Source organism: Lagenorhynchus albirostris, chromosome 11, assembly GCF_949774975.1.
Source record: "Lagenorhynchus albirostris chromosome 11, mLagAlb1.1, whole genome shotgun sequence".
Classification (NCBI taxonomy): Eukaryota; Metazoa; Chordata; class Mammalia; order Artiodactyla; family Delphinidae; genus Lagenorhynchus; species Lagenorhynchus albirostris.
In genome coordinates this window covers 4,235,443-4,261,995 of record NC_083105.1, presented here as the reverse complement: position 1 = coordinate 4,261,995, position 26,553 = coordinate 4,235,443, and the positions used below count along the sequence as shown (strand labels likewise).

At 63.5% G+C, this 26,553-nt stretch overlaps 1 protein-coding gene across 16 annotated transcripts in view; it reads right to left on the bottom strand.

Moving 5' to 3' along the window:
- The window catches only part of WNT7B (Wnt family member 7B), a 120,766-nt gene that overhangs the window by 53,199 nt on the left and 41,014 nt on the right, over window positions 1–26,553 (bottom strand). For 11 of the 16 annotated variants that reach the window (XR_009543598.1, XR_009543596.1, XR_009543597.1 and 8 more), the window contains exons 3-4: window positions 23,191–23,462; window positions 17,115–17,590 (exon numbers count right to left, since the gene is read on the bottom strand). Coding sequence is in view for 10 of the 16 variants with exons in the window: in XM_060166901.1 (XP_060022884.1) it covers window positions 17,115–17,590; window positions 23,191–23,462 (748 nt within the window). In the remaining 6 variants the exon portion in view is untranslated. Of the gene's footprint in view, window positions 1–14,621; window positions 15,528–17,110; window positions 17,591–23,190; window positions 23,463–26,553 lie in introns of those variants that run through there. The other 5 variants (XM_060166909.1, XM_060166910.1, XM_060166911.1 and 2 more) reach the window with 3 other exon arrangements.

The following is a 26,553-nucleotide window of genomic DNA, read 5'->3' as shown; positions in this document are numbered from 1 at the left end:
TGTGTCCACTTTCCTGTGGGTTATACTTCATTAAAAAGTTCCAGAAAAAATAGTGCTTGCGGCAGAAAACTGGAAATCCCAGAAAGGGAGAAGGAAGATGGTTGCTCTTGTCCATCCTCTGCCCACCGGGAGGGGTCCTCGACTTGGGAGGCTCGGGCAGGGGCATCCAGGCCGCAGACCGCACGGCCCCCTAACCCTGCACCTCGGGCCCTGGCCCGGGCAGGGGTCTACGTCCCCCCTGGGGCCCCTGTGTCCCCTGGGGCCCGAGCTCCTGGCCTGCCGGGAGGAGGGTCAGCCGTCCTTGGGAGGGCCTCCCAGGATGGGTGAATCACTGCCTCTTGGAAGGATGTTCTCTTTGTTCGGGAAACACCCACTCGATGCCACTGAGGCCGGGCCCGGGGACGGGGGACTCGGTCTCCACCTCCCAGGGGCTCCCCAGGTTGGCGACTCCATCGGTCAGGATCTGGGCGTCGAGGGGCAGGGGCGGGCCGGGGACGCTCTGGGATAGGCACCTGAGCCCTCCCCGGGTGCCCCACCGCAGCGGCTCTGCGCAGACCCCGGGGTGCCCCTCGTCTTCAAAAGGCGGTGGCCGGGCCGGGGCCTGGGCCAGGGCTGGGGCTGGGCGGGTGACATCATGAATCGAGTTTTGCCAGTTCCTTCCCGACCTCGGAAACCCCAGCATCCCTCCCCAGGAACTGGCCTGTGGAATTGGCTTTGGCCGGCTGCCCCGGCAGTGCGGGGGGAGGCCCCCAGCCCCACTACCCCCGGCGGCCTGTCCCCGGGGCCGCCTTCCTCGCGGGGGCTCCTGGGGAGCCTGCACCAGTGTGAGAACAGGCAGGGCCAGCTCCCGCCGCCCCCGCCGCCCCCCTTCACTGCAAGGAAAATAAACAGCTGTCTGCCTTTCTGCACAACTGGAAACCCCGCCGTGGCCCGCGGCCTCAGACCGAGCCGTGGGGCTGAGTCACCGTCCACCGGGTGCGGGCAGCAGGCAGGGGCCCCGGGGCGGCCCCGAGGAGCCCTGCCGTGACCTCAGGCCAGGCCCACCCCTCTCTGCACCCCACACTCACCCCCCGAGCCCGGAGGACGGGGACGCACCCCTCCACTGCAGCCCCTGCTCTTCCAAGGCTCAGCTCCTGACCCTCGGCCCCGGCATCCCCCGCCCCCACCCCGGCATTCCCCCCCCCCCCCCCCGCCTCGGTGGCCTCGCCACCTGAACCAGAGGCAGGCCCGGCGCTTTGGCTCCCTCCGTGGTTGTGGACGATGACAAAGGTGCGTGCGGCTCTGCAATCCAACCAGAGGCCACAACCAGCGAAAGGCCTCACCATAGCAGGACAGGAAAATGGCCATTTCAGGATGATTTTTAACGAAGGTGGAAATGGAATGGGCCTCCCGGTGGGCCTTGGCCAGTCCTCAAGGTGCCCTGGTCAGGTCCTCAGGCTCCGATGCCCCCTGCCTCCCGCCTCTTCTCTCTATTTCCCTCCCTCCCTCCTTCTCTCCCTCCCATCGTCTCCCCTTCCTTCCTTCTTGTCCACTGATAACTTCCCAGTTTCTCCAAGCCAGCTCCCTCCTTATTCCGACCCGCATCAACCTTTGCCAGGCACCTGGCCATCCTTAAGTGCCTACTGTGTGCCGGGCGTGCGCTGGCCCTGAGTCCCTGGGGAGAACTCCAGCCCTGCCTGGGGACAGTTTAGCCAGGGCCCGGCTGGAGAGCCGGGCTTTAGAGCCAGCGACGCTACCTGCTGTGAGGGCCACACGGTGGCTCCCCGCCTAGAGGCTGGTCTCAGGAGAGGCTGGGCCAGCCCTGCCCCTGCAGGAGAAGCCATCCCGGGGTCGGGGGTCCGGGAGTTGGGGGGGGGCGGTGTAGGCTTCCCAGGCAGAGGGGTGGGTCCTGGGCAAATGTTCAGAGGGGTGCTGTGGCTGGAACGTGGCCGCAGGAGAGCGTGCCTTTGGGGCAGGGTGGGGGTGCTTGCCCAGGGGGCAGGAGCTCCAGGGAGACCAGCCAGGGCTGCTCCGAAGGCTCAGCCAGGCTCTGGGGGGGGGGGCGGGCGGGGACACGAGGGAGGGGCCGGAGGCTGAGCAGAGGCCTGGTGGGGCAGGGAGGATCAGAGGGCAACTGGAGTCCCCGCTGGGTTCCCACGCTGGACCGCGGGGCAGGTGTGGCCTCGAGGTCAGCGAGCAGCGGGAGGCTGGGGAAAGCCGGGTGTCTGGCTGGGCGGCCGTAGGAGCGTCAACCAATTAACCTGCGCTCGCCCAGGGAGATGCTAAGAGGATTTGCCTTTTGTCTGGCTAATTATTCTGCATCTCCACTTTTCCTTTCCTGGGGAGCTCAGGCCCTTCCCAGAGCTTTAATTAAAAGGAAGCCGCTTTCTCAATTACCCCAAGGGTGGGGCAACCGGTGAAAACCCCAGGGGTGCCCCTCCTGGGTCCAAGCAGAGGGTCTGGGGCGTCTTCCCAGGGCGTGGGATTATCACAGGCGAGGATGCTGAGGGCCCAGAGGGGAGCTTCTGTGCTAAGGCCCACCGGCGCTGGCTCTCGGGCCCCTCCAAGCTCCAAGGCATCCCCGGTAAAAGGCGGGAGCCCAGGCAGCTCACAGGAGTGGGGTTGTGGCTGTGATGCGGCCGTGACTGCCTCACAGAGGGGAGCCAGGGACGTTCCCCAGCCCGGGACAACAGGGCCGCTTCCTGGGCCCTACCAGCCCTGATGGGTATGGAACAGGGTGGGGTCCAGCCTGTGAGTCACCCCACACCCCCTCCCCTGCCCTACTGGACACCCGGAAGGGTCAGAGAATGTTCACGGCTCAGGGGGAAGAGCGCCAGGCCGCGGAGACCAGACTGCTTCCCGTTCTGCCGATGCCATCCCAACCGCAGTCACCAGCAGGCGCTGTCGCAGGCCTCGCTCGCCCTCCGCCAGGCCCCTCACCCCACCTGCCCCCGCGGAGCACTGCATGCGGGAGTCTCTCTCCCCTCGACTCTGCTCCGGGCCCATTGCGGCGTGAGCGCTTGGGTGCCGACAGGAGGGCAGCATAGCCCCTCACAGCCACTGGGATGAGTTGGCTGTGACTGGGCCCCTGGAGCCCCTGCTCCTGCCCTTGTCTGTGTAGCACCTGGGGCTTCCTGGAGCAGGTGACTTGTGAACTGCTCTTAAAGGATGCACAGGAGTTCACCCAGCAGAGAGGATTGGAGGGTCACCTTGGGAAAGGAAAAGCAAGCCGACGGGGCCGGGGGAGCAGTGGCACCGGGGAAGGGGGGGCCTGAGGTACTGTGGGTTGGAGAACGGGCCACTCCGGCCACATTCATGTCCTGTGGGACCCCGGGGAACCACTGGGGTGTTCAAAGACCTAGCAGCCACCGAGGCGCTGAGGACGGGGGCCCGGGCCAACCCCTCTCTGGCCCCCAGCACGGTACTACTTGGGCGTGGCGTGGGGCTCCTCTGCCCCGCGCGGGGGGCTGCTCTGCGGGCAGTGCTTCTGTTCACATGTTCATTCATTCCTCCCCCCATGGATGCCTCACGTTCTCCTTCATTCATTCACTGGTCCTTCTGTTCACCGACCCCATAGTGCATTCTTCCACTTGCTACCTTTGGGAGGTCTGGGGCAGGTGCTGGCTATGCACCCACAGAGGAGAGACCTTCCTGCCAAAGCTGACAGCCAGTAGTGGCAGACGCACCGAGAGCCCGGGGCCAGGGGCCTGAGAGCGTCCATCGGACCTGACCCCAGGCGTCACCAGGCCATGCCAGGGGGTGACCGCGCTTTTGGGGCTGTCCAGGCTCAGCAGTGAAGCCATGCACACTCTGGACCCAGCCTTTGCTGGCCTCCCAGAGCTCTGCTTGCATGCTGTGGGCACCAACATGCCCACCTGGGCTTTCCTGCCCTCACCCTGGGCTCCGGAAGTCCCTGCCCCGTCTCCGCCAGCCAGATCTGGAAAGTTGAACTTGGCCTTAGGAAGCTGGGTCCTCTGAGTCCCACAGCCCTGCTTCCCACCAGGCGCTTCCCTCTGGGCCCTGGGTCCTTGTCTGGTTTCTTTGCTGGGCAGCTCCATCCGGCAGGACCAAGCCTTTCTCACTTCCAACCAGGAGGCCTAGGGTCGTGGTGGTATGGGCAGGTAGGCTGCACCGTCGCCTCACGGGATCAATCAGCACTGAGGCCCCGCCTGTCCATGGGGCACAGGGGACCCGGCTCTGTCTGGACCTCCCCTCTCCATGGGGCGACAGCCAGCAGTGGACAGCAGCCGGACCTCCTGGGAAATGGCAGGCGGGTCTCCCGCCGTAACCCTAGGTAAGCCAGCCCGTACCCGGTAACAAGGCGTCCTTGTACCACCTGCTCTGACCCACGACCTCCGTGGCTAATTAGCATGCCTAAAAGCTCTCAAAGCATTTCTGGAACTTGTCTTTCATGTGACAGTTTCACTCAGGGACATTCGAGCACAGAACCTCGACTTGGGCTTTCTGCCGGGACTTTGGGTCCCCGGCTGAGTCGGGGGTGATGGGACCGGTGCTGAGCTGCTCTGTCCCAGGCCACCCCCAGTTTGCAGAAGCTGAGAGCCCAGTTTCAGGGAGCTTTGGCTGGGGGGAACCCGGGGACCAGCACGGCCTCTCTGGCCCAGGGCAGATGGCGTCCCTCTCCAAGCCTTGCGCACCTTCCATGAAACTGCAGGGCAGGACTTCCTTCGTGGTTGTCAGACATCTTTAGTAGCAGAGACCTTTTGTTAAACTAAGCCTTCGGTGGAACCCCAGCTTGTAAAAGCGGTCGCGGCCGAGCTGTTCTGCAGGGCCAGGGCGCAGGGCCCAGAGCCTTGCCCCGAGCAGAGCCTAGACCCCTGCTCTGAGCCCAGGGCCGCAGGGAACACGCCCCAGTGTCCCCTGCCCCTCGCTGCCCCCATCTGGAAACAAGGTCTGAGCAGGAAAGGACTGCTGGTTCTGTGCCCGCCCCCGAGGTCGGCCACGCCAGTGATTCAGGCCCCAAGGCCTTCTCCCTGCACACACACTGGCTGTGAGGGGGAAGAGGGTTTGGGATTTAAACCACCGAGAATGCCCCTTGGAGCTCTGCCTGGCTGTGTGCACAGGGATGGCAGGGCCTCCTCTCAGCCTTCTGTTTGATTCGGTTCAAGAGTCGTCACGGAGCCCCACGGTGTGCATGGCTCCAGGACACGATGGAAAGAAGTCCAGCCTCTCGTTCTTCTCTGGAAAGCTCTCTTGGGCTCTGAGAATGGGCTAAGGGCCCCGGCGTGGGTCCTCCAGCTGGGAGTGTCCCTGGGCCTGGCCCTCAGCCCTCTGTTCACTGGGTGGCCCTGGCATAGAGTAGATGCGCTCACTGGGCACAAGCTCTCCCTGAGCTCCTAATCCTGCAGGAAGCTTGAACCCAGCCAGGACCTCGGGCCTGGGGTGGGAGCTACTCTGTTGCTTGGGCTGCGAGACGGGTCTGCTTAGCATCACTAAGCAGTTTGGTTTTGTTTTTATGTATTGTTGTTTTCTGGTATTTACGGCATTTTCTCATTGAACCAATGTCTGGAAAACCTCCACCCATTGATTGGGTCAACAAAACATTGCTGTATTCCTGCTATGCCCTGGGCCCTGTCACTGGGCCTCGCTGGTGACAAGCCAGCAATGGTTGTACATTCCAGTGGAATCAACCGGAAGTCTGGGGGACAAGCTCAGGGAGAGCCAGCTCCGGGGACGGGGCAGACAGCGACATGGCCTCTGCAGTACGGAGCCCGGGAGGGTCTGTCTGAGCTGGTGACCACCAAGCTGAGACCCAAAGCAGGAGGACAGCCACACGGAGGTGTTCTGGGGACTGTTCCAGGCAGAAGGCACCTCATCCGCCCCACCGGCAGATCAGGGGGCAGGAGGGATACCAGGAGTCGCGGGTAGACCCCGGCCAAGTTGAGGGGAACCAGAAGGTGCCGGGCAGGAGGGGCTGGGTGGGGACAGCGCAGAGTCGGGAGAGTATTAGTAGCCACTGTTCACTGGACGTTCAGTCCTCACCAGCACGCTCCTGCTGGTAAGGACCTCGCGAGGGAGAGCCCTCGGAGGCGTGGACCGTGCTGACGCCGGCCAGCCTGGGGCACGTGCTTCTTCGCTAGCACACGGCCCACAAGTGTGAGCCAAAGCCAACCCGGGCCCACACTCCACCCCAGAGTGGCCCTCACAGCCCAGCCAGCAGCCAGGCCCCGCGGGCTGGGATGCAGCCAGGAGCTCTGCGTTTCTCCTGCAAACCCCAATTCGGGCAGTAACAGCCGCCCTCTGACTTGTGGACTCCCCCACCAACCCTGCACTCTTCTTAGAAGGAGCTGCCTCTGGTGGGCGGGGTCTGGGGAGTCCACCAGCCCAGGCTGTCTGTAGAGGGCTGAAGAGTGGCCTCAGAGACATCCAGGTCCTAATGCCGTGCTTGTACGTGTTTCCTTACATGGTACATGTGATTAAAGTCAGAATCTTGAGGTGGGAGATTATCCCGGATTATCCGTGGGCCCTAAACGCAGCCAAAGGGGTCCTGAGAGGGAGCAGAGGGGCTCCAACACATAGAGGGGCGCAGCCACGTGAAGACGGGGCAGAGAGAGGCGGGAAGATGCTGGCCTTGAAGGCTGGCGTGACGCGGCCACAAGCCAAGGATGCCGGCAGCCACCAGGAGCTGGAAGAATTCTCCCCGAGCACCTCCCAGGGAGGTGGCCCTGCCCATACCTCGACTTCGGACTTCTGGCCTCAGAAGTAGAGCCGCCCAGCTGCGGAGGTTGGTTAGAGCAGCCGTAGGAGAGAGTGCCCGGCCTCCTCCTGGGCACCCAGGGAAGGGGAGCCCGGGCTGCATCCTCACTCACTGCAGCGAAAGCATTCCCTGGGGTGGGAGCACCTTGGGGTGTCTTCCTCACACCCGGGATGCAGAGCAGTAGCCAACAGGGGCAGCCGGAGCGGCAACCCCAAATGGGGCACGTCTGCCACTCCCCACGGCTGACGGAGGCTGGTCTGAGGGCGACTGGGCATCCGGAGCGGGGGGAGACTTCGCGGGAGGCCAGGGTTTCCGTGGCCGCTGAGGGGAGAGGGGCCCGGTGCCTGGGGACAGCGCTGGTGGGTGGGGACCTGGGAGGCTCCGGGGCACAGGGCGGGGGCCGCAGGAGGGCGCGCTGGCTGGGGCGTGCGGGGACAGGCCAGCCTTCCCCTGAGCCAGCGCGCCTCAGCCCAGCGTGTGCTGCAGGCCCCAAACCCGCCGCCCGAGCCCTTTTAAGAATAAGAACAAATATTTGTGCTGCGTGTTGTGTGTGTTGGGGTTTAGTTTTCTTCTCCAGGCTAAAAATAGGCGCATCTCGTGTCCCTGCGGGGATTCCTGCCCCGCCCGCCGGTTGGTCCTGGCCTGGCGCTCCCAGTCTCGTGCCAAGTTGTGACTTAACTGCCGGTGACGGGAGCACGACGGTATCAGAAAACGATTATGGGGTCAAGGTGCCCATTACAGCCCTGCAGGAGGCATGTCAGCGCCAGGCCAGCCAGGCCAGGGGCCGCATCGGGGTAGGGGGCAGCCAGGAGGGGCTTGGACACCGTCGCGGCCCCGCCTTCACCCGGTGGTAACAATAATACGCCCCCCGACTAACAAGGAAAGAGACAACGCTAACACAGCTGGGGCAGGGGTGGCACAGACGGGGTGTCCTGGCAGAAGCCACGTCCCAGCTGAAGGGTGACCAGGAGCCACCAGGGGAGCCACCAGCCAGAGGGAGCAGAGGCCCCAAAGAAGGGCTGAAGGAAGGGCTGGAGACGGTGCAAGGGGGCTGCCGCCAGGTGGTGTGTTCACACCGCAGGCCGCGGTGCCGGGCTGCGCTGCGCTCCAGGGTAGAGCTGGGGCGTGAACCTGGAGGTCCTCAGGCACGGGGGGTGGCAGGCTGTGGGGAGGGATCCCCAGGGCGGGGGGACATGCTGGGTGCCACCTGCAGGAGCTTGCAGGGGCTCAAGGAGGTCGATGGCCACCCTGGCCTGGGACACAGTGATTCGGAACCACAGACGGCCTTGTGGCCCTGAGAACCCCATGAGGGGACGGGAGGGGACCCTGAGCCCCTGAGTCCCAGCCTCAGTCAGGGGCCAGCAAAGGGAGAAAAGCCCCGCAGGAAGGAACCAGAGAGGGGGAAGGGCACCAGCTGAGGAAGACTCCGAGGACAAGGGAGAGGTTGGGACCCGGGGCCCCCAGGCCCTGAGCTGCGGTAGACCACGGTCCTGAGAGAAACTTATAAACTATAAAGAGGCGAGGGCGCCCCGGGGCAGGGCTCTTGGTACCCTCCCAGAGCCCGTGGTGCCCACCCCAGTCAGGGCTGGCAAGGCCTCTCCGCACAGGCAGAGGTCCCCAGGGAGACAGCCCTGCTTTCCCCAGGGGAGGGTGGGAGGGGCCGTCTACTCCACAGCCCCCACCCCACCCACGAGCCTGCCCGAGGGGAGGGGCACTGAGCAGGGCGGGCGGCAGAGGGGCTTGCCAGTGTCCTTGCTTGGCTGCCGGCCTGGGGGCACGCCTGCCCTCTGTCCCTCAGTGGGACTGGATGCTGAGGGTGAGGAGGGGCGAAAGGCTGAGGACTTCTTCTGGGCGCTTGTCTGGACCCTCCTCACAGCCCCTGGACAGGCACTCTCGTCCTGTCTTACAGAGGGGAAACTGAGGCACGGTCGGCCAAGTTCACAAAGACAGGAAAGGATCAGACCCAGCGCCCCTGCTGTCAGCGTGCTCCCTGGCCCACCCAGCCACCCCCTCCATCCGCAGGCCACCGGGGTGAAGAGGGGCCAGGCCCTCTGCGCAGGAGGCAGGCCTGCGTGCCGGTTCCTCCCCAACCCTGCACGCCCTGGAGCGAGTCCCTACTCCCTGCACCTGAGGGGCAGCTGCGTGCTCAGCTCCCCCAGTCCACCGACTGTTCTCTCTCCTCCCAGCCTCTGGCCTGGCTGGTCCCTCTGCCTGGAGCATCTTCTATGTCTCCCCTCCTTGCCTCCATCAAGTGGCATCTCATCCATGTGGCCAGCTCTGACCACCCACCCATCTTACATAACCTGCTTGGCTTTTCCTAAGCCCTGATTACCCTCTTCTGCAAAGAGCCCTTTATGGTCTATGATGTTTATTACATGGCTGATAGATGCTCGTCTCATGCCCCCTGCAGACTGTCAGCTCCCCACGGGCAGGACTTTTGCTGCATCGCCAGTGCCTGACACGCAAGAGAGGCACAATAACATTTGTCAAGCAAATGAATAAGGGTGAAACGAGGCTTCTTGCCTCCAGAGGAAACTTCCTGTGAGGTGCAGGAGAAGAGGACCTGGGCAAGGCAGCCTCCCCAGAGCCCGACCCCATCCATCTGCACCCCACCCGGGCCCTCTTCCAGCCACAGCACCAGGACTCCTGGAACCCTAGACAGAAAGTTCAGACTCGCAGCATCTGAGAATCAATGAAGTCAGAATACTGTGGAGGCTCCCTCTCCATCATGTGGAGATCAAACCATGCTTGAATTCCTGCAGCGATAGGGAACTCCTTGCTTCCAGTAGCTCAGGCAGTGAGAAACTCCTCCTAATGTGGCCTGAGGCCTGCCCCCCACCAGACCTCCTAGGGTTGCCCCAAAGTCTCCTCAGTGAGCGGCGCTGGCAGGCCCTTTCCACTAGAGCCGGGCTGCTGAGATCAGGGAGGGCCCCCCCCCCGCCGCCACCCCAGCCGTGTGCACACCCCCAGCTCCTGGAGACAGCCCTGGTGACTCAGCTCCGTCGCCACCAGTTGCCCTCCCTCTCCGAGTGTTTGCTGTTGAGATTTAATCGATCCTCCTTCCCTGGGAACCCAGGAGGGGAAGCTGGCGTTAGTCACCCCTTCTGTGTCAGGACCCATCGACAAGGCCATCCCCACTTCCTCAGCAGGCAGGGTGCCCCTCCCTGCACTGGCTGACAAGGAGAAGCTCAGAGTCCTGGCATCAGCCTTGGTAGCTCAAAGCGGGAGGCAAGGGGGGCTCGAGCAGCTGGGCCCATCCTGGATCTGATGAGCAGCCAGCCAGAGGGCAACGGACAGCCCGGCCTCCAGGCCCAGCCAAGGTGGCGAGGCGGGCAGAGTGGCTTCAGGAAGGCCCCCAGTGCCCAGCCCTCCCCCCCACACCCCTCCCAGCCCGATGGCTCTTGTTCGAGAGACTTCTTTATGGAATGGGGGCGCTGCAGATTGCAGCCTGGGTGTCAGGGAAGCCAGCTGGCTTTGCCCAGAAGGCATGGGACCACGCTGGCCCCGGGGGCAAGGAGGAGCGGGGACTGAGTGTTCTTGACAAATGCTGGAAGCCATGAGACTCAAGGGCAAGGTTCCCTTCTGTCCTTCCAGAAACTTCCGGAACCTTATCAGTGGTGGGGCAGCTCTCCAAGCTCCACTCTCCCCACTGCCCAGCCCCCATACACTCCATGCTCCGGGTCCCACCCTAGACCCTCACCCACCTCCGTTGCTGACCCTGGAACATCTCTTTTCCTCCTGCCTCCCTCCCGACCCCTCCCTTTCCTTTGAGGCCTCAGCCTAGAGGCTGCTCCTCCGGGAAGCTTTGCCGACAACCCCACGCCCCCTCCCCACCCCCACCCCAGCCCCGAGGTCGGTACCCTGCCCCCCTGCACTCCCAGCCCCTCCTCCCTCCGCTGCAGCCTCGGGGATGGCGGGCGGTGGGGGGACGCGCACTGAAGCACCTGCTGTTCATCCTTCTGTCCCCCATCCTGGCCTGGGGCTTTTAAGGGAGGACCTCATTTCAGGCTCATTTCTGGGACCCCACCATGCCCAGCAAGCTCCGGGCCCCGAGGAGATGCGCGGTGGTGGACGAGGGGAAAGGAATGCGGGGAGGGGTGGCTGCACCATCCCGTCCTGCTTGGCAGAAAAAGAGGGGCTCGGGGACCAGAAGTGAGGGTTTGAGCCCGAAACCAGGGGAGGGACTTGGGCAAAGCCCCCCAGCCCACTCTGGGGCTGGGGCGATGCAGGAGCCGCTGGAGCAGCCGAGCGGCCCTAGCTGCGGCCCAGCTCCGGCAGCTCAGGCAGGCAGCTTCCCGAGCTGCAGACCCCTGGAGAGGCCTCCACGGGAGTCCTGCCCAGCGTTACCAGCGAGACCCCACACTAGGCTAGTCTGGAAGGAGTGGAGTCCTAGAGGCCACCGCTGGGCCTCAGGGTGTGTGGGCTGGCCACCCACGGGGGACGAGCGAGGCCACCTGGGTCCACCTCCTGGAGGGCGTCTCAGCCCCGGCTGCCCTGCCGGCCACTGGCCTCTGCCTGCAGGGGGAGTAAGAGGACTCCTGATCCTGGGCCTGCACTGCCTGCATCTGGGCTGCTTCCTTGCGAGGCTGCAGGGGCAGCCATTCTACAGCATCCCAGGTGGCTGCAGGATTCCAGCTGTGCTCAGAGAGGCACGCAGCCCACCAGAGGACAGGCCAGCCAGGGGGGCTGGCCAGGCAGCTCCGGTCCGGGCGCTGCTCACCCCTGGCACCCTAGGAGCACTGCCCGCCCAGGGGAGGCTGCAGGTGGGCCCTGACCCCCCTTCACCAGTGCATTTGGTGGACCACCTGCCCACCTCCCAGACTCCTCCCAGGACTCTGCTGGGCACTGCTGTGGGTGCCAGGCCTGCGACTCCCTGGGAGCTCTGAGACCTACAGGTTCTGATTCCCAAGAGTCCTGGAACGCCCAGGTCACGCAGCTGAGTCCCCAGGTCCTACAAGACCAAGGACCTGATGAGCAGGCGGGGGCATCAGAGAAGGAAGGTGGGCTCAAGCTCCGACCAAGAGGAGAGAAGGGCAGGGACGGCAGCAGCAGAGGTCCAAGGTCATGTTCAGCTGAACCTCCTGGCTCCCGGGGGCCCTGCCCCAGCGCCATGCCTCCTGGGGGACGTGCTCTGCTCAGAGGACCTCACAACTTCCTGAATGTCGGGAGCTTCAGTCCCCACTCGCCTCTCGTCCCCCTCCCGGGCCCTTCAGGCCCCCTAGACCACAGCTGTGCCGCCCCAGGCCCACCCAACCCAGGTCACCTGCCCCTTTTCCCTTCACCAGGCCCACAGCCAGCCCTCCTGACCCCTCCCCACCTCCCAGCTCTGGGCGTTATGAAGTTCACTCAGGTAACTAACCCAGACCCTTCCTGCTACTTTTTAGCCCTGTCTTCCCTGTTCTGTGCTCGGTGAAGAGTGAGTTGCCGTCATCCCCTCCCTGAGACCTGCCTCAGCCATTCTCTTCCCACTCACCTCTGTGAGGCCTTGCACAAGGCCTCGGGGCCTCAGTTTCCCCTCGTGGGAGTTGGCATATGAATTGGGTGGAAGGAAGATGCCAGAAGACACCTGAGTTCAAATCCCGGTTCTGCCTCTCACCAGCTGGATGACCTTGGACAGAATACTGTATTCTCTGTGCCTCCGTTTTCCTATCTATAAAATAGAGCTAGCACTGACCTATCTGGGAAAGGGGTGCTGTGAAGGTTATGGGTAACCGTGGACCAGACCCAGCGGCTGGCGTGGTGGAGGGCGTTATTCAGTATTCCACAGGCCTGCTCACTTCCAAGGGCCCTCAGCCTGCTGGGGGAGGGGGGTGGTCCCAGCAATGAGACCTCTGCCCATGAGGACAAGAGCCGAGATGGAAGGTAAGGGAGGACAGAAGCCCCAGCGAGCTTTTTGGGGAAGCAGGGGCGTTATAGGGAAGAGGGGTGTGGGCACAGCTGGAGCAAAGGCTGGGTAGCAGCTGGGGGCAGCTCTGGGGAGGGGAAGCTTGCTGGCAGGGCCAGGGGCCTTGTGTGGGGGGTCTCGGGCTGTAGGAGATGAGACAGAGGGTCAGGAAGGACTTCAAAGGCCACAGCAAGGAGAGAGCCTCTGCCCACCATGGCCACAGGGCCCCTGTGGGCTCTGCCCACTAGGCAGCAGCTGAGTGGACAGCCCGTAGGGGGAACAGCGTGAGAGACCTCAATGCAAGAGCTCGGCCTGAGAGCAAAGTGTGGGCAGGAGTGTCCTCCAGACAGAGGAAGAGGGAACCCCAGCCTGGCTGGACAGAGCTGGCTCCTCTGTGTCCATCCCACAGAGGGGGAAATTGAGGCTCAGAGGTGTGGAAGAGCCGGTCCAAAGCGCTTTCCGTCTCCCGGGCTGCGTCAGTCCGCAGCTGCACCCCCAGAATGGGCTTCCTGCCTAAGGCAGGAGTGGAACGAAGACCTGGAGCCCCTGGGGGTCAAGGCCAGGCTTGAACCTCCTCCCACCCCCCCGGGCCAGACCAGGGCCTGGCCTCCAGCAAGCCTGAATGAGTGAATGAACAAGTGAATGAATGAATGAATGGGTGATGGAGACGTTGCACTCAAAACTCCAGGCTCCCCCTGCTAGTGTCCCCGAATCCTACTCAGGGAAGCCCACAGGACCGCTCCTGCCTCGGGGATTCTGTGCTCTCTCCGGCACAGAGGGAAGGCAAGCCTGGAGAAGGTGCATCCCGGGCAAATTCAGAGGCAGGATGGTACCCGGCATGCCCGGGGCCAGCAGAGAGAGATGGGCCAGAGCCCCGGGGCGCAGGTGTCACTCTGGGGGCAATGAGCCACCGTGTGCCGGGGGTGTAGGGCCGCCTGGGGAAATGCTTCTGAAATAGTAACCTCAGAGGTGGAGCCTGGGGCTGAGGGTCAGGGGGTCCCCCAGGCTGGGCCAGGCAGTGTGGGCTCGAAGCCTCGGGCAGGGCCCCTTGGAGGATGTGCTGGGCGGCCCTGGGAGGCCGGGGCTGGGGTTGAACCGTAGCCAAGAAATAAGTACAGTCTGGGCACCGGGGCCGTGGCATTCTCGGAGCTCTTTCCTCATTCCTGGCCCTGTGGGAGTAGCCGGACCCTGGCGTTCCACCGCAGCCGCCACCGCAGATTTGCTTACCGTCTGGTGGGAGCAGGGGCCTCCTGCCAAGCACCCCCCAACCCCCCGGCCCAGGCCTGGCTCAGGCCCCACAGAGCCTGTTGACCCCCGAGTCCTGGCCCCGGCCACCTCCGGCTGCCACATGGGGAAACTGAGGCCTTCTGGGGGGGGCGCACCATGGGCTGCCGTGCCCCGGGTTGGGAGGCGGGAGGGACAGGGCTTGGACTCCAGATCCAGGGCTCTCTCCTGTCTCCCCCTGGAGGGGCGCACCCTCCTCCAAAAGCCCACCTGGTGGCCCCTCCGCAGGGATGTGGGTCTGGGGCCAGGCTCTGTGGGTACCCAGGCAGACGGGGGCTGTTTGATCAGCGGTTCTGCCTGATGCCAGGCTGCCGGGACAGCGGGCAGTGGCCAAACCGGCCCCACCGCATGCCTTCCGGCCCTCAGCAGGAATGCCATTCATCCTCACTGCTCACACGGTTAGTTACCACGGGCGGAGGCCGGGCCTCTGGGGAGAAGCAGCAAGGCCTGGTGGCCAGCCAGGGGCCGCTGAGCTCCCAGGGACCTTGGTCTGCCTTCCCACACCTGGAGAGGGCAAGGAGCGCCCCAGGGGGGCACTGGAGTCAAAACCCAGCAGATACAACTGGACAGACCCACGGGGACCCTGGGGACAGACCCCTCCTGGGGTCAGAAGGGGAAGGAGGGGGTCAGACGGGCCCAGGGCCTCCTGGCTGCGGGTCACCCACCCTCAGGCTTCCGCTTCTCCTGAGAGTAGCACCCAGCCCCGCAGCCCTAGTCGGCTCAGCACGGGGCCGTGGCCCTCCTGTCCCTGCGGCCTGACCCAGGCTGTCCAGGGAGGCCTCAGGGTCTGTGCCCAGCTTCCACCAGTGGCCCTTGCCAGATGGGGACAGGCTAAAGGTTCCTGTAGGTTCAGCATGGCAAGCCCCTCCCCTCGCACGGCACCAGCCCAGCCCGCACAGAGGGGCGAGGGGGAGCGGGGCTGGGCCGGGCCTTGGCCGGCCGCTCAGGCGTCTCCCCGCCCGCCCCAGAGCTGCAGAGACTCCGCACACTCACTTCTCTGATTCCAGCTTTATTGGAGCCGAGCGCTCCCCTCTCGGGGAGGCCAGACACAGCCCATCAGAACCCCAGCAGCTCTCCTGAAGTGAGGGCACTGTGGAGACACGCAGCGCCTCGGCCACCCCCGTCCCTGCCTGGGCCACGCTGACACCCCACCCCCACCCAAGGGAAGGGCTGCTGCTGACAGACTGTTAGGGGGCGGCGGGGTCTCGGCGGCGGCACCTCGTAGCCGAGGGACAGTGCGCATGACTTGGTGGCATCAGGGGCCCCAAGGGTCCAAGGGTCTGTTTCAAGCAGGAGGAGGAGGCTGGCTCGGGGACAGCGCGGCCACCCCCGCCCCCCAGCACCCAGTGTAGGTCACAATAATTTAAAAGACACTATAGACATTTCGACGTTATATAACAATATAAGTTAACCAGGTTCCTTGGCAGAAGATGCTAGGCCTGTGGACTTGGGGGTGTCCTGGGACCCGGGATCGGGGGGGAAGGGGACTGGGGGGCATTCACAGTGGCCTGGAAGCTCCCAGGACAGCCGCTGTTGGTGGAGCGTCCTGGCATCATCGAGGCAGGCAGGGTGGACGCCAGGGCCAGGGCCCAGGGTCACTCACCCCAGGCTAATGTCCGGCCCACTTGGCTGGTCAGTAGCCTGAAGACACATTTCCACGGGTTTCTGCGAGAAAACACCCTAAATTCAGAGCAGGGACAAGTGCATGGGCAGTGGTGCTCCAGAAGCAGGTGCACACCAGCCTTTCTGGGCCCGGACAAGTTGTGCCTCAGTCTCCCCAAGGTGGGTGGGAATAGTGTCAGAGGACACGTCCAGTGCCAAGTCCCCGGCCCCCAATCTCTCCCTATCCCGCACACAGTTTAAAACCAAGCAGGACCCCTTTCCATTCCCGTTTCCCAGGTTTCGGGGTGATTCGGACCTCAAGGGAGGGTCTGCGTGGTATGGGGACCACGGGGGAGTGTCTGCTCGCACAGCAGGTGGGAACCCAGCGGAGCAACGCCCTATCCGAGTTTTCTCAGCATCCGGGCCAGGGCGAAAGGACCAGGATTGGGCAAGAAGACCACAGGAGAAACTCTCAAAGGCACCTCGAGGTGGGGCGTGGACCCCAGTGAGGCTGGCAGCGGGGGGGAAGAGCACGGCCAGATTTTTCAAGGTATGGGGGCTGCCCCTCACCCTGGGCATCCCCAGAACATGTCCTTCAGGGTCAGGAGGCCTGGTATGGGGGAGCCTCCACTCACGGCCTTGGGGTCTCTGGCTAGTGCTTGAGCCATTCTTGGCCTCAGTTTCCCCATCTGTCAAATAAGGCGAACACCCCTGAACTATCCCCCTTCCCACCAGCTTGCCCCGGCTCAGCGCTGTCCTGGGGTCTCGGCTGGTTCCAGGGTGGGAGGGGGCTCTGTAAACTAGGGGGTGTCAGGCTGGCGGGGGACTGGAAGGGCACCAGCATTAGGGAGGGGATGCAGCACTCCTGGAACCTGACATGGGTGACATTTTGATTTGCTAGAGCTGGTTTTCAAAAGAAGGAAAGGAAGGGCCAGAGGTCCCTGTACGTGGCTCTCCTCAGAGGCCGTCTTGGTCATGTCAGCCACCAAGCCCCTGCCCAGCTCACATGGGGACCGCGTGCACCGCCACCTCCCCAGGGACAGGGCCATACACAGGGATGCTCCCGAGGGTACCGAGGGGCCAAAAGAGGAAGCAGAGAGCAGCAAGGGGATGAGCTAACAGAGTATGGAGTTAGGACCGGCTATGCCTTAGTGCTAAAGTCCTCTTCTGATACTAAGAAAACATAAATAATTTTTGTCAACATTTGCCCAAACCGCCCTGGAGCCCAGTGACTGAGGTGGCCTGGGACAGTCTTTCCGTGTCCATACCACCAGGCGGGGGAGGACACTCAGAGTCTTGTCGCTTTGCTTTCCGGGGTATGTGGGTGTCCTTGGGGTTCACTCTCCCGGAGAAAAGAAAAGAAATTCACTGGGCCCCTCGGGGACACTCATGCCATTGGCCTCGCCCTCTGGGCCAGGTGATGGGCACTGTTCTGCCACGGGAGGGGACAGGAATGGCAGGAGGGAGCCCCTGGGGGGCAAGGAGAGGGTGACCGGCCCCGGGGGAGCTCTGCCGCGCCCGCCCGCGGAGCTCCCACCTTCTCCACCCACCTCTGCCGGCGGCCCCGGCTGGGAGCAGAAGTGCAAAACGCCGCTGGGCGGGGCCGCGGGGCGGGGGGGCGGGGCCGCGGGGCGGGGAGGAGCCGCTCACTTGCAGGTGAAGACCTCGGTGCGCTCGCTGCACGTGTTGCACTTGACGAAGCAGCACCAGTGGAACTTGCAGTTGCACTGCCAGACCTTGGTGTACTGGTGGGTGTTGTAGCCTCGGCCGCAGCACATGGTGTCGCAGCCGTCGGCGCCGGGCGACGTGCGGTTGCACAGACGGCCCTGGGTGCCCACGCTGCCCGTGGCCGCGTCCTCCTCGCAGTAGTTGGGCGACTTCTCGATGTACACCAGGTCCGTCTCCATGGGCTTCTGGTAGCTGCGCAGCTGTTTGATGCGCAGGAAGGTGGGCTGCCGCAGGCGGCTGGCCCGCACCACCTCCACCTGCACCGCCACGTTGTACTTCTCCTTGAGCAGGTGGCCCACCTCGCGGAACTTGGGCAGCGTGGTCCAGCACGTCTTGGTGGTGCACGAGCCCGACACGCCGTGGCACTTGCACTCCAGCTTCATGCGCTCCTCCAGGACCTGCGGGACACAGGGCAGGCTCAGTGTGGGTGGAGGGTCGGGGCCTCCTCCAGACCTGGACCCGGCTCCCCACCTCCCGCTGTGTGACACACGGTCAGTGTTTCCTCCTCCCACAGCCTCCGTCTCCTCATGCATTGAGTGGGGCTACCGACCACAGGCGGGAAGTTGGTGCGCGCGGCCATCCAGGCTGCAGGGGACACCTCTCGTCGGTGCCAGGTCCAGCGACAGCAGGTGCTTAATAAGTGTGGATCCCCCACCCCTGTCTCTTCCACTACGCACCCTCGTGCCTGGGGTAGGCCCTGGCATGCAGTCGGCGCTTAATGAGTGGCTGTTCAGTGAAAGCCTGGCACGCACACGGAGCTCTGTACCCCTTTGCTGAAGGACAGAGTGGGGGCGGGCGGGAGGTGAGTGCATGGATCCGTGAGGCCCGGGCGTGCCGTCTGCTGGGAAGCCGCCCTCCGACAGTGTTGTTCTTTCTCTGCCGCTCCCTGAGGGCCCGTGATGGGTGCAGCCGTGTTTTCCTTGGGCCTCCCTCCTTGGCCCTGGAAAGCCAATTCCCAGAGCCAGCCCTGACCCCAGGCACTCATTTACCCGGATCGAAAAGGCCCTGCCAGCCAGGCCTGATTAAAGATGGGGAATCATTAGCTGCCGCCCCACGACTGCACAAGGGCCATTTGTCAGCTGTCTGGGCTCCCGCTGGCCTCACTGTGACAGCCCAGCCCTACAGGGTCTTGGCCACCCTCTGCCCCCTGGTCCAGAACCCCAGCCCTGACCTTCAGTGAATGAATGAATGAATGAACAAATGAAAGAAAGACAGAAACACCCACGGTGTCGGCTGCCGCCCCCTCGCTTTCCCTGCCCTGAACCTCGGTGGATGAATGAATGAAAGAACATATGAAAGAAAGACAGAAACTCCCACGGTGTCGGCTGCCGCCCCCTCACTTTCCCAGCCCTGACCCTCAGTGAATGAATGAATGAATGAACAAATGAAAGAAAGACAGAAACTCCCACGGTGTCGGCTGCCGCCCCCTCGCTTTCCCAGCCCTGACCACACGGGGCCCTGGACCGAGGCAGGAACCCCGGGGCTCACACTCCAGGTGGGAAACAGGAAGAAACCGACACACAAAGCAGCAAAGTGCAGGGGCTGTGAGAGGGGGAGGCTGCCTAGGGTGGGGGGCTTCCTGGAGTAGGCGGTGCCTGTACTAGGTGTTGATGGTGGAGTAGGAGGTCATTAGACAAAGAGGAGGGGGAGCCAGGGCAGCACAGCACAAGCAAGGAAGGGGAGACTCGGCCCAAGTGAACATGACGTGAGGCTGGTGGCTTGGGGATGGAGACAGGAGAAGCTGGGGAAAAGGGAGAGGAAGGAGAAGGAAGGGTGATGCTCTGTCATGGGTGGGCCGAGGTGGGGTGGCCCCGATATCGAGAGGAGGGGAAGGGGCCAGGTTTGGGGAACACTCAGAACTGGAATTGCAGGGCTTGGTGACTGTGCCGTGGGGTGTTTGGGTGGAAGGCACTGGCCACAAGTCGGGTCTGGGGATCTGGGTGAAGGGTGGGACCTCCACCCCGGAAAAGCATATCTGGACCTCTTCTCTGCCCCCTGCCCCTCCCCTGTCTCCCCTTCATCGCAGTCAGACCTCTCCTTTCCCTCCTTCAACCCCACCCCATGTTCATCTTTGCTTGGACCATCCCCTTCCTCCAAAAGCCCCTCCCTCCATTAATCTACCCTTCAAGGCCGGGAAGCTTCTCCTGCCCTGGCCACACTGCCTGCCGTGATGCCCCCGGGCCAGGAGCTGACCAGATCATAGCCCTCTCAGAGCCCCCAGCCCGGGAAGCAGTTCCCCCACCCCAGGCTGCTGACCCCGGAGGTGCCTCCTCAGACAGGTGGTGATGGCCAGAGACCTGGCAGGAGTGTCCAGGCTAGCATTTGTGCCAGTCAGGTGGTCCAGGCTTAACGGCCATCGGGATGCCCACGTCGGCTGCAGAACAGCTGCCCCACACCTCGCTCTGCCATCTGCCCCGAGCCCCTTCCCTCCACCCGTTCCCTCCACGTTCAGATCCTGTGTGACAGTCAGCAGATGAAGCCGATCGGGCAGCTGTTTGCAGAGCAAGGGGCTGAAGCCTTGCTTGGCTGGGTCCCCGGGGCCTGAGCCTCTCCCGGGACGTGATCACAGGATTCAAGAATGTGCTGTTTCAGTCTCCAGTGCCCTCACGATAAGAGCGACAGTGACGGTGGCGCCAGTCCCGCTGCCCCAGGAGACCACCTGGGAGGGTGCAGTGTGACCCACCCTTGCCTAGAGGAGCTGGCGGCTGAGCAGGGCCCCTCCCCTGGGCCTCACCCCTGCCCCACCACCCTAGGTAGTGGAGGGGGTGGATGGGGGAGCTCCAGAAAAGGGCTGACCGGGATTCTTTACAGAATAATGGACGGCCCACACTCTGGGGACAGTGGTTAGTTACTGTCAAGTTAGGGGGAGTCCCAGGGTTGATGGACCGTAGTCCTGAGGGAGCCGGGAGTTGAGCAGGTGTCAGCTTGTCCAGCCCTGGCCCACCAGGGAGGCGGTGGGCCATGTGCCAGTCTGGGGTGGGCTGAGAGAGTGTCCCCCCCAAATTCATGTCCACTCAGAACCTCAGAAGGTGACCTTATTTGGAGATAGGAACTTTGCAGATGTAAGTAAGACTCGAGATGAGATCATCCTGGTTCAGGGTGGGCCCTAAGTCCAAGGACACATGTCCTTATAAGAGACAGAAGAGGAGGGAACACAGACACAGGGGAGGGGCCCCGTGAAGACAGAGGCAGAGACTGGATGATGTGGCCACAAGTTAAGGAGCACCTGGGGCCACCAGGAGCTGGAAGAGGCAGGAAGGGTCTTTCCCCGGAGCCGTGGTGGGAGCTTGGCCCTGCCGACAGCTTGATTTAGGCCCTCGGCCTCTATGAGAGAATAAATTTCTCTTGCTCTAAGCCACGCAGTTTGGGGGACTTTGCTGTGGCATCATCAGCTTCCTCTCCACGTGACTTGCTGAACTCCGTGGCCCTGAGGGGGTGGAGGGGTGGGCCTGGCCGCTCTATTATGGGGCCAGGGTGCCCCAGCACTGGGATGACCCGTGAAGGTCTGGACTCAGTTCTCTAGGAAGCCTCAAAAGCCACACCCACCCCACCTCTACTGCCATGATCAGCCCCCGGGGACACTGTGTGGCCACCACCGTTGGCCTCTTCCAAGGGCTCAGACCACAAACACGCTGCACAGCCCCACAGGGTCGAGGCTGTTGGAGAGGCAGTGGGGGAGGGGCACAAGGTGCATTACACCCACTGTGCGGATGGGAAGACTGACTCAGCAGAAGGACCGGGCCAGCCAGGGCCTCACAGACAGCTGGGGACAGCGCTGGCAGGAGAATCCCGGCTGCTGACCACCTTAGAGGCCTTTCCTGGGGCTGCCCTGTCCCTGACGGGCCCTCGCACTGCCCATCTGCTCTCCCAGCCCCTGACAATCTCCTTCTCCTCAGTTCATGGCTTCCAGGTTCATGGCTTCACCCCAGTCCAAAACCCCCAACATGCTGACCCTCTTCCATCCTCATCCCCCTGAACAGGCCCAGGTCCCTTCACCAGCCTCCTTATTGTCATGCCTCCTGTCTCCCCGGGGAACCAATCCTGCTAGCCTCCATTTCCCTTATGCCTTTTCATCACCTGTCAATTGGCAGGACCCCCTCCCGCCCACCCCCTGCTGCCACCGAGTCCCCATGTGTAAAATGGGGACAGTGAGACCGTCCTCCCAGGGGTGTGGGAAAGCCCCTGCTCAAGACCTAAGCCACTGCAGAGGCTCAAAGGGGGGTGGGGGGGCTAGTTCAGTTGAGAGTTCAGACACACCTCCTCCTCCAGGGAGCCCTCCTGGTGCCTCCATGTAAGTGAATCTCTCCTTCCTCTGCCCTCCCAGACCCAGATCACTGTTTGCCTGTGCCTAGAGAAGGGGGCCTATGTGCTGTCTGTGAGCTCCTTAGAGACAAAGGCTGTCACTCATCTGTTCATCTGACAATAATTTAATAACCACCTGCTGCATGGCAACCTGCACATCTACAGGATGAAGTCAAACCCTGGGCCTGGCGTTCAAGGCCCATTCTGGACTGGTCCCTGCTTACTTCTCAGGCCCTGTGTCACCACCCCTCGTGCTCCTGCCGGCCGGAACCATCTGCAGTACCCCTCCCCCACCCTTCCCCACTCCTCCCCACCCCTCCCCCACCCCTCCCCCACCCCCACCCCCTCCCACACCCTCCCACACCCCTCCCCCACTCCTCCCCACCCCTCCCCCACTCCTCCCACACCCTCCCACACCCCTCCCCCACTTCTCCCCCACCCCTCCACCCCTCCCACACCCCTCCCCCACCCCCCACCCCCACACCCCTCCCCCACTCCTCCCCACCCCTCCCCCACCCCCACCCCTCCCCCCCACACCCCTCCCCCACCCCTCCCCCCCCCCACACCTCACAGGTGCCAGCTCCTTCTGCCTCTGCTCTTCTCAGCTCCGGTACGTGGACACCACTGCCTCCCGGAAGCTACTGCTACCCCTCCCTCAGGTCCCCGGGCTCTCACTGTTTCTGGGTGCAGCCCCTGCTCCCCTCATGTGGCCCCAGTTGGAGCTGTGGGAGCTCCCGCGGCCAAGGCTATGTCTCACTCCTCCCTGACCCTGCACCCAGCATAACGCCTGGCACACAGAAGGGGCAGCGAGAGTGAACGAGCCCAGCTCTGGGCCCTGCGGCAGAGGGCATCTTCAACTCTTCGCCTGGAAAGGCGAGTCGTGCCTAGCCTGCAGAGCCCCACAGGCCCTGGCGCCCTGGGTGCAGCCCCCCGGGCTGGAGAGCCAGACCCAGAGGCGTTCCACTTGGCTGGCTACCCTATCTCGGGCCATCTTGCCGCCATGGCGGCCGCCCCTCCCAGCCCAGTATCTGGGGCCCTCATCTCCCAGGGGCGGGGCTGGACTCGCCCTGAGTTCTTCCCCAATGCGTCCGGGCTTGAATGTCCTCGGTTATCACCCACCACTCTGCGGCCCGCACCACGCATGAAGCTGGCTGCCCAAGAGCCCCCAGCTCAGTTTCTGCCCTTCTGTTCCTGCTTCCTGGAAACACCCCTTCCTCCAGTCTCTCACAGCAATCTAAGCCAAAGGCCGCCTCCTCCGGGAAGCCTTTCCTCGTATATCGTATATCGGCAAGACCCCTCTAGGAGCAGGGCAGGGCCATGGACTGTGGCCCAGGGGCCTCCCCTCACCCTTGGGTCCCAGGCCAGGCCCGGTTCCCACCTTGTGTGCAAACAGGATCCCTGTCTCACCCCTACCGCCCACCAGCTGGGGGCCGCGGGCATCACTTAACTCCCGGCGTCAGTTTTCAAACCTCTGTCATGGGAACAGTAAGGCCCAGCTCTTCGGGCTGCTGGGACGGACAGAAGTGACGGCTTGCGCTCAACACTCCCCTCCCCGCACTTTCAGGGTTCAGGTCACCAACTCCCTCCGCTAGGAGAGGGGCCCAAAGCTCAGAGAGGGCCACAGCGTCCCCGTGTAACGCGGCCGTCACACGTGACCCAGGCCTGCCCGCCCCGCCCCGCCCAGTGCCCGCCCTACCTTCCTGCCCGCCTCATTGTTGTGCAGGTTCATGAGGCGCCTGGCGTTTTTCTTGATCTCGCGGGCGTCCACGAAGCGCCGGGAGAAGTCGATGCCGTAGCGCACGTCGGCGGAGCAGCCGCCCCACTTCCAGCCCTCGGCCTGGTTGTAGTAGCCCTGCTTCTCGCGGTCGCAGCCGCAGTTGCTCAGGTTGCCCTGGCTGCAGGCGGCGGTGACGGCGTGAGCCACGCCGGCGGCGGTGATGGCGTACGTGAAGGCGGCCTCCCGGCTCCCTGCGGGGAGGGGGCGGGTGCGGACGGTGAAGCCCCGCAGGTCCCGGCCCGGTGGGCTCAGGGGACCCAGTGCTGGGCCCTGGTCCTGCTGCCGGCCGGCTGTGTGACTCTGGGCTCAGCCCTTAGCGTCTCTGAGCTTCTCACTCAGCAAAGTGGGGCCGATAGAACCCACCTTTCAGGGCTGTGGTGAGGACGGTATACAGTGGGCACTCGATGCATGCCACGGCCCTGCCACCGGCATGTAAGACACTTCTCTTCCTGTCCCGGAAGCCTGGGCTGGAGAGGCCCAACTTCCTCCTGGGAGACAGCAGTGCGGGGCGGGCCTGGGACGGGATGTTTGGGGTCTGGGCCTCTGTCAGCCTCCCAGCGCTGCTCTTCATGAACCAGCCACTTGTGCTGATCCCTTTGGGGGGCACCCACCCCACCAGCCAGGAGCCAGACAGAATCGCCCCAGCTCAGAGTGGCGCCAGAGCCCTTCGTTGCCGTCTGTCTCTCTCCCTCTCTAAGCACCCACTGTCACCCCATCACCAGGCCCTGGCCTCCTGAATCTCCCTTCTCCTCCGACACCCCTGCCTGCTTCAGGGGTCTCTGAACTGCCACACTCAGGTGCCGGTCCTCCCGACCTCCCTCACCCGCCAGCCACCCTCCAGGCAGGTGCAAAGTGCAGCTCCGCACCCCCCCCACACACACACACACACTTTCCCTCCCTCTCCTCTGCCTGAGCTGAGGAGGGAAGGCCTGCCGTCAAAGCCTGAAGTCCATGTCCAGCTGGACCCCCAGCCCCCTCTCCCCGTCCGCCACCCAGAACGACCCAAATCCGGTACTGCTCACATGCTCCTGGACGGTTCCTGGTCTTTTCGGTGTTATTTCCTTCCCCTTCATGCCCAAATTTTAACAACTTACCAAGGCCAGTTCCAATGCCTCCTCCTCCAGGCAACCTTCCCAGACCACCAGCCAGAAGGGAGCCCGGGCTGCCTGATCTCCCTCAGTGGCAGGTCTGACGCTCTCATTGCTCTCGACACTGTCCACCTGGTTAGCCCTACCACTGGGACTTGCCAGCTCCACACGGGTCAAAGTCCCCTCAGATGAGCGGGTCCAGCTCTCATTCTTTATTTTCCACAGCCCCCAGCCTGTGCATCCTGCCATCCTGGCCCCAGTCTCTTGAGCCCCTCTCACCTTGCCCACGAGCACAGAGGCTCCCTGTGGGCCACGGCCGGTTCTGTGTGGTCCCCAGCACCTGCCACTACGCGTACAGAGCTCAGTGATGTCGACTGGCCCAAAGCCAAGCTCTGCTGAGCGGGAATCGCACTGCCGTCAGCAATAGCGGGGTGTGGCCACTGCAAACCCACGACCCCATCCTTGCACAAGCCCTGTGTTTGTGCCCCGCGAGCACCAGCGTGCCCCTCTGTGTGCTGTCCCTGTTGTCGGGGGCTGGCGTCATCCCCCCAGACTGAGGGAGGGTGGAGGGTCAAGTTAGGCCCATTCCATAAACATCCATTGAGCACCAACTGCATGCCCAGCCCTGTGCTGGGCGCCGACTGTGTGCTCTGGGGTCCACCTCCTCACCCACCAACCAGCTGAGGGGGGCTCACCTAGATGGGATCCCTGTTCCCCTGGGGGGCTTACCTTCAGGGAGGTCCCTGTCCCCAGGGTGGGGGGGCCCACCCTTGGTGGGGTCCCTGTCCCCGGGGTGGGCTTCATCCTCAGTGAGTTCCTCTACCCTGGGGGTCTCACCCTCGGTGGGGTCCCTGTTCCCTGGGGGGCTCACTTATCTGGGGTCCCTGTTCCCGGGGTTTCTCCCACTCAGGATGAGGACCAGGGTGAGACCTTCTGGTCTCCGGGACCCAGGGCAGAGGAGGCTTTGGTTGGCCTCTGCTGTCTCAGAGGGGCCATAGCTTCCTGGAAACTTCCATCCTCTGAGAAGAGCTGATGGAAGGTGGTGTCGGGCATCCCTTCCTCCCCAGAAAGATCAGAGGATCTTTGCAAAGGGCACAGGGCGGCACTGCCCTCCCAGGGCCTTGCTGGACATCCAGCCCCTCCTCCTGGGTGGGCCCGTCCTGCCCACACTTCCCACCTCCCGCGTGGGGACCGCTCTGCTGCCACTGCTCTGTAAGAAGCCTCTCTCAGCACAGTGAGTGGCTCCTGGAGGATCACCGAGGAGCCCTGGTCCCTGCACCATCCAGGCCACCAGCCGGGAGCACCAGACAGACACAGGGACAGGGAGAGGATGGTGCGAAGCGGATTACTGAACTCCTCGCTGTTGGTTTGGTGTCACCCAAGCCCAGCAGGGCCTGCGACAAGCTTGCGCATGGGCGGGGGAGCAGCGGTGAACTCGTGAGGGGGTTCCAGGAGAGGAGGGGACCACAGTGCTCTGCGAGGAGGGGCACAGGGAACCATGGAACCTCCAAGAATGCCGTGACTTGCCTCTCTAAGGGAGGGCGGGGGGGGTGGAGTCAGGGAAGGCTTCCTGTAGGAGGTGACATCTTAAAATAAATCTTACCAAGAAGTATGAGTTAACTCCCCATGAGTGCGTGAGAGTGTGTGTACGTGATGTGTGTGACTGAGTACATGGTGTCTGAGTACGTGAGCGTGTGAGTATATAGTTGTGTGGTGCGTGGGTGGTAGGTGCATACTCCTGGTGCAGAGGTGTGAAACGACTTTCTGTTGCTTGCACAAGTCTGAGATCAAGAGCAATAAGAAAAGAGGTGGCCGAGGTCCCGGGGAGCCAGCTTGTGGGTGGCCAGAGATGTCCCATGCAGCAGTGGGCACTTTCCGTGCAGGTGCTGGGGCACGAGGCTGTAGGATGTGCACCTTGGAGCTCACTCTGGCTACGCAAGGGGTGGGGTCCTGGAACTGTTTCGAAAGTGGATCAGCAGAGCTGCGCTTCTCTCCTCCTCACGCCATCGCTCACCTGCTGTCACGGCGCCAGCACCCCTCTAACCCTTAGCACGTGTTCTCATCGCACTGTCCCGACAATCGTGCGAGGCAGGTTTCATCCTTATTGCCATTGCACAGGGGGGGACGCTGAGGCACACAGAAGTTATGAGACTAGCTGTTAGGGGCTGAAGCCGGACTCGAGCCCAGGCAGAGG